Genomic DNA, 10000 nt, shown 5'->3' on the forward strand with positions numbered 1-10000 from the left:
CAATTCACCCAAATGGCCTAAATTGCAGCAATTATCATTCTGACAGGGTTTTTTTTTGGGGGGTGGGGGGGGGGTTGTTTCTGTTGGACTCACCAAGGCTTCCAATTGTCAAGTTCGGTACGATGCACGTATACGACCTAACAGAACACGATTCTGACATTTCCCTTCCTTCTGTTCACGATCAATGGAAATGCAGTGCCGATTGAGGGTGTGTTCTGTTCTACCATGCGTGTTCCTCCTCCTCCTCCTCCTCCTCATCTTCATCATCATCATCATCGTTCTTGTTGTTGTTGTTATTATTTTTCTCATTACCATTACTATTTCAGTTGCTGTTACTGTTATCGTTATTTTTATTATTGTTAATATTACTGTTATCATCATCATCATCATCATTATTATTGTTGTTGTTGTGTGTTTATTATCGTTGACATAGGTCTTACTTCCAACAGATTCGGCCAAGCCTCAGCCACTCTTTCTGGATTTTCTTGCACGCGTTTCTGTGTTACTGTTACTGTTAGGCGTTGGACTTGAGATTCAGCAGTCCACCAGTGATCAAAGTTTGGGGCCTCGTTTTTTGACTCACTTGTGTAAACAAAGTTTTTTGTTCAAACAGGAACTTCTTTTGCTAAGCATGGAATTTTTATTTATTTTGCAAATGTTTTGGTGCAGATAGTAAAAAAGGGAAATTACTCTGTAATTAATGCTAGGGGACTTGATTTATCACAAGTGAGTCTTGAAGGCCCTGCCTCTCTCTCTCTCTCTCTCTCTCTCTCTCTCTTTTTTTTTTTTTTTTTTTTTTTGTTTTTTTTTTGACATGGTGGCGTTGTGTCCTTGGGGAAAGGCACTTTGCTCCTGCAGACTTCCCTCACTCCTATGAATGAATGGGAACTTGACTTCGGTTGTTGATGGTGAAAGATAAAAGTCGGCGGAAGGGGCGCATTGGATCCATGAGTTAACTGCCCATTATGGACGTAAAATGCAGACGGGCGCAATAGCCGAGTGGTTAAAGCGTTGGACTGTCAATCTGAGGGTCCCGGGTTCGAATCACGGTGACGGCGCCTGGTGGGTAAAGGGTGGAGATTTTTACGATCTCCCAGGTCAACATATGTGCAGACCTGCTTGTGCCTGAACCCCCTTCGTGTGTATATGCAAGCAGAACATCAAATACGCACGTTAAAGATCCTGTAATCCATGTCAGCGTTCGGTGGGTTATGGAAACAAGAACATACCCAGCATGCACCCCCCCGAAAACGGAGTATGGTTGCCTACATGGCGGGGTAAAAACGGTCATACACGTAAAAGCCCACTCGTGTGCATACGAGTGAACGCAGAAGAAGAAGAAGAAGAAGAAGGACGTAAAATGCTATGGGAACTTTAGCGAGTCTTTTTGAGGGGAAGGGGGTTGGGGGGAGGGGGTTAAGCCACAAGAGTAAATATTAGAATGTGTAATCTGTATGTAGTATTACATTAACTGATAATTTAACTCATTCTACTCCAGGTACGAGTTAACTCGTACCAACACACTATTCCAATGTCGTTCATTCTTGCTTGGTGCAGTCAGCATTCTAAACTGAACCGTTTACGGATTCCGGAAGCATGAAAACGAAGCTTTGTTTGACCGATTTAATCAACAATTCTCCACCGATTTTCGCTGTTTTAGTGAACGAGTCTTTTTGTTGTTGTTGTTGTTGTTGTTTTTCTGCTGTGGTGCCATGTAGTTCTGGTCTAGGGGAGTTGTAGCAGGCATATAGCTGTGGGGTAGAATGAGTGAATGTTTTTTGGGTTTTTTGTTGTTGTTGTTGTTGTTTTTAAGCTTTTTGTAACATTTACATTCATAAGTCTGATTGAAAGTGCCTTTAGGGTTGTGGAATAGGTTTGTGTGAATATCGTGTCCGTTCTTCCACACCCTTTATTTCCCATGCCATCATCTGAATGTGTGTTTTTGTGTGTAAAAAAAAACACAACAACAACCAAATCAGCATCAAAACAACAAAGCAGCACCAACAACAACAATAACAACTGAAAGCAGAACAGCAATGACGACAACAAACACTTCAGTTTAAGTGACACTCGCATCTTTATCTTCATCGGACTCTCCCCCTCCACCCACCCACACTCACACACCTCATCAGCCCCTTCATCTTATCCCATCCCCACATTCTCTGTCTGAACAATCTCTGTCTGTCTGTCTGTCTGTCTGTCTGTCACACACACACACACACACACACACACACACACACACACACACACACAGATATATGTATATATGTATTTGAACACACGATCATTTAATGTAGCTGTATCTACGTTAAAGTTAAACAAGGGACACTATATCCCATAAACACGCATTAGAACAGGCGTGCCATAGTAATTATGTTTATATATTTCCAAGTTAAACAAGGGACTCATTACCCCAAATAAACACACGTATATTAGAATACGCATGCATGATATATCTAACCAAGTTAAACAGGGAACTCAGTACCCCCATAAAAACACACATATATTAGAACAAGCGTGCATAATATTGACATCTATGTGAATAGCAAAGTTCAACAATCTACTCGATAAGCACCATAAACACACAAATATAATTAATATATTAAACCACGCGTGCGTAACATGATATAGATATGAACGTGTATTCAAACTAACCAAGTGTTAAAACAAGGGGCTTAGTTTTCCCACATGTTCAGTATGCTGACCAGATGTGGTGTTTGCAGGAAATGGACTTCCTGGATATCGCCCTCATTAGGGACACGCGAACTGCTAAGTACGCCAGAGTCCCCAAGGTAAGCTGACCTCGCTTGTCGATTGACTGACTGCCTGATGATTTACTGCTGTGTCCGTAGGTTTTCTGTTTGGGTATGTTGTGTGTGTGTGTGTGTGTGTGTGTGTGTGAAACTTCGTGTGTGTGAAACTTCGTGTGTGTGTGTGTGTGTGTGTGTGTGTGTGTGTGTGAAACTTCGTGTGTGTGTGTGTGTGTGTGTGTGTGTGTGTGTGTGTGTGTTATTGTTGTTGTTCTTCTTGATCTCAATCTCCGTTTGCGGTATCGCAGGTCTTTATCAAGACATCATCATCATCATCATCGTCATCACCATCATCATCATCATCTTCGTCATCATCATCATCATCATCATCATCACAATCGTCGTCGCTACCACCACCACCACCACCACCACCACCAGCAACAACACTTCTACCGCCACCATCTTCATAATCATCGTCAACATCATCGTCATCGTCATCATCATCATCGTCATCATCACCTTCATAATCATCATCAACATCATCGCCATAACCATCATCATCGTTGTCTTTATGATTTGAGAAAAAAAAAAAAGAAAAAAAAAAAGAGGGAGATTTAATTGTTGCTGCTGCTCCTGTTCCTGCTTGTGTGGCTGCTGTTGCTGTTGTCATGACTGTTGCTGTTATGTCATCACTGTTGTTGTTACCATCACTGTTGTGGTTATGGTCTGGCCTAAGCTGTATAAATGCTGGTGATAACTTAATGTACATGTTTGTATACAATCCTACCATTGGACTCGTATTATAAACGTTCGTAGTACTAGTAGTGAGGCATAGAGCTGTACTTTTGATTGATAGTGAATGCTGAGGAGTTGTTCGTAGAATTTATTCACTTTATCATCTGGCGTATTTCGCTGCGTCTCATTTCTGTACTCTTGTTTCTTTTGTTATTGCTTTTTTTTTTTTTCCTCATGTGTGGTTTTTGCTTCCTTATTGGAATAGCATTTTCCTTAGTTCCTGATAAAATGATTGATGAAATAAACGGTAATTCATGAGTACACTCACGCAGCCGCACGCACGCACGCACGCGCACGCGCACACACACATGCAATCACACACACACGCTTGCATGCACGCACGTACACTCCCACCCCCACCACCTTCAACACACACACACACACACACACACACACACACACACACACACACACACACACACACACAGAGTTCCTATCAGGTTATGTTGAGGGCTCTCCTGACCCGAACGAACACACACACACACACACACACACAAACACAAACAGAGAGAGAGAGAGATTGGGTTGGAAAAAAGTAGGTCTGGGTCCACAGAGAATGTGTGTGTGTGTGTGTGTGTGTGTGTGTGTGTGTGTGACAGACAGACAGAGAGAGAGAAGGGGAGGAAGGGAGGGGTGGGGGGTAGTCAGGTAGGCTATTAGCCGGGTGAAGAAGTTGGGGGTGGGTGGGGGGGGGGGATGTGGGAGGAGTGTTGAGAGGGTCAGCTGTACTGCCGCCGTTCGGCCAGCAGGTGTGTTCAAGGACCTTGGACTGAAGACAGAAGAACTGACCAGTCTGGGGGAGGGAGGCAGACAGGTGAAGACGAAGAACGAAGTAACGAAGTTCTAGAGCTTTGTGTTGTAGCACTTTACCGGGCTCGGGAGGAACTGTTTATAGTAATTATGTGGCCTTTAAGTTGTGTACTACGTGAAGTCAGTGCTGGCTCGTGCTTAGTGCGTGCTGTGCCAGCGAGTGGGGCACATGGTTATTATATTGTGTGTGTGTGTGTGTGTTGTGTTGTGTTGTGTGTGTGTGTGTGTGTGTGTGTGTGTGTGTGTGTGTGTGTGTGTGTGTGTGTGTGTGTGTGTGTGTGTTGTATTGTGTGTGTGTGTGTGTGTGTGTGTGTGTGTTGTATTGTGTGTGTGTGTGTGTGTGTGTGTGTGTGTGTGTGTGTGTGTGTGTGTTGTATTCCCCCCCTTTCTCTCTAAAAAAAATAATTATTGAACTAGTAGTTGGTGGTGTTGAATTAGAAAAAAAAAGTTTTAAGGTCAGAAGCTCACATTCGTACATGGTACATGTATGGATATAGTGATTGTTATTTTAAACGTACACAAATGTTATGATTTTTGTATTGAGAATTTGCAATGGAAAAAAATCAACAAAACAACAACAACAACAACAAAACAAAAAACAAATAACAAAACCCACCGTTGCTTTTGCTGTTGCAGAAGCTGAAACATGAAACACACACACACACACACACACACACACACACACACACACACACACAGCCTGTCAGCAGAGTGAAATTAACGCTTTTCACACGATTAATATTTGAGTGTTGGTGTTGATCAGATATCTCAATAACAGTACTCCCATTTAAGTCGCTTTTTTATTTTTTTATTGCCCGTTATAGTTAGCAAAGCAAGGGGTATCAAATAACCGGAAGTAGTATGCGCCTCTGGATCTAGACAGATGAATGTGCTTTTCTCACTTTGCACGCACGCACGCACACACACACACACACCACCCACCACCACCACCACCACCACCCTCCTTCCCCTCGACCACACACGTAACGTATGCACGCTCACGGAGTTGCACCAAGGCAGACACTGTTTGCCACAGATCACCCAGACACGGGGTACATGAAAAAAACAACAACAAACAAACAAACAACAACAACAACAAAAAACAATAACCAACCAACCCCAAAACTGGACACTTCATTTCAGAGCGAAAGGATTGAAGTGAAGTACCCCCCCCCCCCCCCCCCACCCCACACACACACACTTCTCGTACCGAGAAAACTGCTTTCGCCTTTGATGAAGTGGAAGAAGAAAGTCGTGGTCATTCTGTGGAAGGTTTTATGATGGGGAGAGAGAAAGAGAAAGAAAGAGAGAGAGAGAGAGAGTGTGTGTGTGTGTGTGTGTGTGTGTGTGTGTGTGTGTGTGTGTGTGTGTGTGTGTGTGTGTGTGAGGGAGAGAGGGAGAGGGAGAGATTCAGATTCAGATGGTTTATTCATTTTAGGCCTAGGCCCCTCATGAAGGGGAAAGTGAACAGACAACAATCCTATCATTTAAGACATAAGGATCAAAACAATGCAGCTACAGATATATCAGGTTAATCAGGAACATTAAGAAGTGAAAAATTCCCTGTTATCTAAATGCTTTGTAGAAAAACAGAGACAAATTTCGCACAACATCATGGTTAGACAACAACAAAAAAACATTTTGAAGAGACAAGGTTGTCGATAGTATCTGGGTCGAATAAAAGTTTCTCTGATTTCTTTCAGTATTTCACAACAAAGAACAAAATGAACTTCATCTTCTTTTGAACGTTTACACATAGTACAAATCAAATCAGATACTTTCACATTTTTGTATCTATACCTATATACAGCCAAATCAGAAATACCCAATCTAAACCTTGTTGTGATATACTTTATATGTTTATCAAGATTCAGAAGCAAATATGGTTTCACAACATGTGAGACACAAAATGTTCTATATAGCTCAAACCTTTCACTAGTCGAAATGTGCTGATTCAGTTCCTGCCATCTGCAATCTGTTAGACGTTGTCGAAAAGCATTTATAAAACCTACTTCACAGCCTACACCTTGATTCAGCCACACATGTCCAAAACCATGTTTAAACGGACAGAGGCGCACATTTGATGCCCAGTTGATATTACTCCTGCTATCCAGTTCATATAACATTTGGTAAGCTTTGTATGGAAGTCTTGAATCTTCCATTTGTAATATTCTTTACCAATAACGAATACAACTAACTGCAGAGTTAACAGATATTGGATATCGATTTGTTTCACCGTATACTAAATCATTTGGTGTTCGCCTATCTACACCCAAAAATCTTTTAACTGAAAATAAATGAACAGACTCACAATGAATAGCAGCCTTATCCAAACCCCATAATTGAGAACCGTAGCACAATTGGTTGCACTTGTGCATCGAACATTTTGATAAAGAACTCAAACGAATTATTATTAAGAACATATAACTGTTGCATAATACGTAATAAAGCATTTTTGGCCCTACTAGCTAGATCTTTGCAAGCAACAACAAAAGAATTCCCAAATATGTATAAACTTTCACCACAGGCATAACGATACTGTTATAAACCCATCTTTCCCTATCTCCTAAATACCCACCCTTTCGAAAAACAATGATATTACTTTTGGATATGTTGACCTTTAATATAAGTGATACAGCTGCCATAGGTAAATTGTTCAGTTGATTTTGTAAACCAACAACAGTTGCTGAAAACAAAACCACATCATCAGCCAAAAGAAGAATGAATAGTTCAAATGGATCATTTGATAATGTTGCTCCATGCCTTCCGTTGTTAATAACCTCTAATGCTAGTTCATTTATAAAGACAGAAAATAATACTGGACTACATGGGTCTCCTTGCCTTACTCCTGTTGTACAGTTAATATAGTCCGTTAGTCTTGCTCCACATCTAACTCTTGCTTTAACATTATCATACATATTTTTTATACATTTTTGCAATTTACCTTTGATACCATATTTAAACAAAATAGGCCAAAGAAGATTTCCATTGATGGAATCAAACGCTTTCATAGTCGATAAACGCTACATAGAGTTTACGATTAAATGAAAACTGTTTCTGTATGAGTGCAAGTAATGTGAACATGTGATCTGTGGTAGAATATCCCCTTTTGAAGCCTGCTTGATGCTCACCAATAATATTATTCTCCTCTATCCACTCTTGTAATCTGTTATTGATAATCAAACCAAATACTTTACTGCTTACATCACTAAGACAAATTCCTCTATAATTATTGGGATCGTGGATATAACCTTTTTTGAAAAGTGGCAAAGTAACTGATTCAGTCCAATTTAAGGGAAACTCTCCATTTTCAAAAAGCCTATTGAACAATTTTAGATAAAGAAAAATTCCATTACTAGACTGTTATCATTCTTTAATAACTCACTTATTATGCCATCAGGACCAACTGCTTTTTTATTTTTAAGTTTTCTTAAGGCTAGTAATATTTCTTCTTTCGTTATAGAACGGTTCATGTATTCATCATTTTCTTCGTCTTGTTTCGATGAATCTACAATTTTCTACTTTTTTTTTTATCAAGTAAAGATTTAAAGTGATAAAACCATACATCGATATCTGTATTACCTTTAGATTGTTTGTTTTTAAATGAAACTTTACGTACTGTATCCCAAAACTCTTTTTGGTTTCTTACCGAATTAACTAGATTATTCAGCATTTCATCATTAATTGTTTTCTTTTTCTCTTCACTGAATGTTTGTATGCACGTCTGGCAATAAGAAATTCTTGTCGATCTTCAACCTTTAATGTCCTTCTGCATGTTCTTAACAAAAACCTAACATTTCGTCTACCAGCTTTACACTCCTGATCAAACCAACCACGTTCTTTTCCATTTGGTTTAACAACAATACGTTTCTTCATACACGCAGCACATTCTTTGATACATTCGTTAAACATGTCTAGAGCAGCGTTTACATCAAAATCTGTTAAATTAACAGCGACCTCAAGCTTTGTAGTTGTATCTTCCTTAGATAAATTACCATAATAATCACATGCATTTGTTTCGTTCCACACAATCTTTTATAAAACTTCAACATGATTTGTCTTTTTATCACAAAACTGTTTGTTCTCATTCGGAAAATAAACATTGGCTACAACAGGCATGTGATCAGAATCTATCCTTCCATCTACTTTCAGTTCACATGTTCCATAGAGAAGAGACAACAGATCTTTTGGAAAAAATGAAATAATCAGTGACACTACATCCAGAATCAGATATATATGTATAACGACCTTGTAGGTCGCCCTTACACGAACCATTTAGAATACACAAACCTAAGGCAGTGCATACATTCAAAAGTAACTTGCCATAATTATTCAGATGACTGTCTTCAGAACAACGTTTGGATGAATATGTTTCACTTTTACACTGTGTATCAAAAACATCATTATCAAGGCAATCTTGAGGAACATTCGATGTCCTACTGTTCAGATCTCTACACAAGATGAGATAAACATCTTTTCCAAGTACACAATCAGTCAGGCATTCTTCTACCATAGTAATTCCATTATCAAGATCAAAGTGAGAATAAAAAGGAGAGCCTTCTGGCTGAACATATGCACACACATACATCACATCTTTGTCTGTACTAAGCTGCTGTTTGTCAATCAAAAACACAGAACAGTTCACATATTTCGTTATCTCTATATTCTTTACAAAAGGAAGGAAATCATGTTTTATCAGACAAATCACACCTCCAGGTCTTCTCCCTTGCTTTGTAAACTTTACTGCTGATTTGCAAAATAATTCAGCCAACAAACAAATCTGGTTGGCACGTTTCCATAAAGCTTTCAAGAAAACAAACAAAAAATCAAAACCACGAACAAAGGACATAAAATCTGTGTCAGAAAGTTTTGACATTAAACCATTCACATTCCAAGAGAGAAAAGAGAAAGGTTTAGCTGTGACAGTTCGTGCATTTTTCAAGTGATTTTTGTTCCCGTCTGACCGCTCATGCATGTCCTAAGAGAGAGAGAGAGAAAGAGAGAGAGAGAGAGAGAGAATGTGTGTGTGTGAGAGAGAGAGAGAGAGTATGATACATATATATGTATATATATATATGTAAGAGAGAGAGAGAGAGAGAACCCTTTTTTATTATGGGAAAAAAAGGAATAAGGACAATCGGCTTGTTTTCATCCTGCCCTCATGAAAAGAGAGAGACAAGGCAAACAGTTGACTGAACAGTGAACTGGACCTTTTGCCCACGTCAGAGGGAATGTTCAGTGGAACGCAGGGACGAAAATCCATACACTTTAGAAAACCGCGTTCATTCACATTGCATGCCATGGGTTCTTAGTGTGCATTATCCGTCCATGTAGCACACGACCTTATCTGAGATGCCTTGGTTAAAAACAGCGACTTCCATAGAATGTTTCACGTTTGACTGCAGTAATGCTAATATACATAGGCGGCTGCTTGTAAAAAAAAAAAAAAAAAAAAAAAAAAGTATATAAAAAGAAAGAAAAAAAAGTTTGGTTTTTTTGTTGTTGTTTTTTTAAGGGAAGAATAAACTGCCCTCTTACTCTCTTACCTGTTGGTATTTGGAACAAAATCAATGGGCATGAAGTGGATTTCTGATTTTATAAACACCTTCAAAGAAAGGACAGTCCAAACAGCTCTGCTTGGTTTT

The 10000-nt window shown here is 39.5% G+C and overlaps 1 protein-coding gene across 1 annotated transcript in view; it reads left to right on the forward strand.

The window, feature by feature from the left end:
- LOC143295924 (1-phosphatidylinositol 4,5-bisphosphate phosphodiesterase beta-1-like) overlaps positions 1 to 10000 on the forward strand; it is a 219482-nt gene that overhangs the window by 23142 nt on the left and 186340 nt on the right. Inside the window, exon 3 of the mRNA XM_076607610.1 lies at positions 2724 to 2792. Within this exon, the coding sequence (XP_076463725.1) occupies positions 2724 to 2792 (69 nt within the window). The remainder of the gene's footprint in view (positions 1 to 2723; positions 2793 to 10000) is intronic.

The sequence above is a fragment of the Babylonia areolata genome, chromosome 21 (genome assembly GCF_041734735.1).
Source record: "Babylonia areolata isolate BAREFJ2019XMU chromosome 21, ASM4173473v1, whole genome shotgun sequence".
Classification (NCBI taxonomy): domain Eukaryota; kingdom Metazoa; phylum Mollusca; class Gastropoda; order Neogastropoda; family Buccinidae; genus Babylonia; species Babylonia areolata.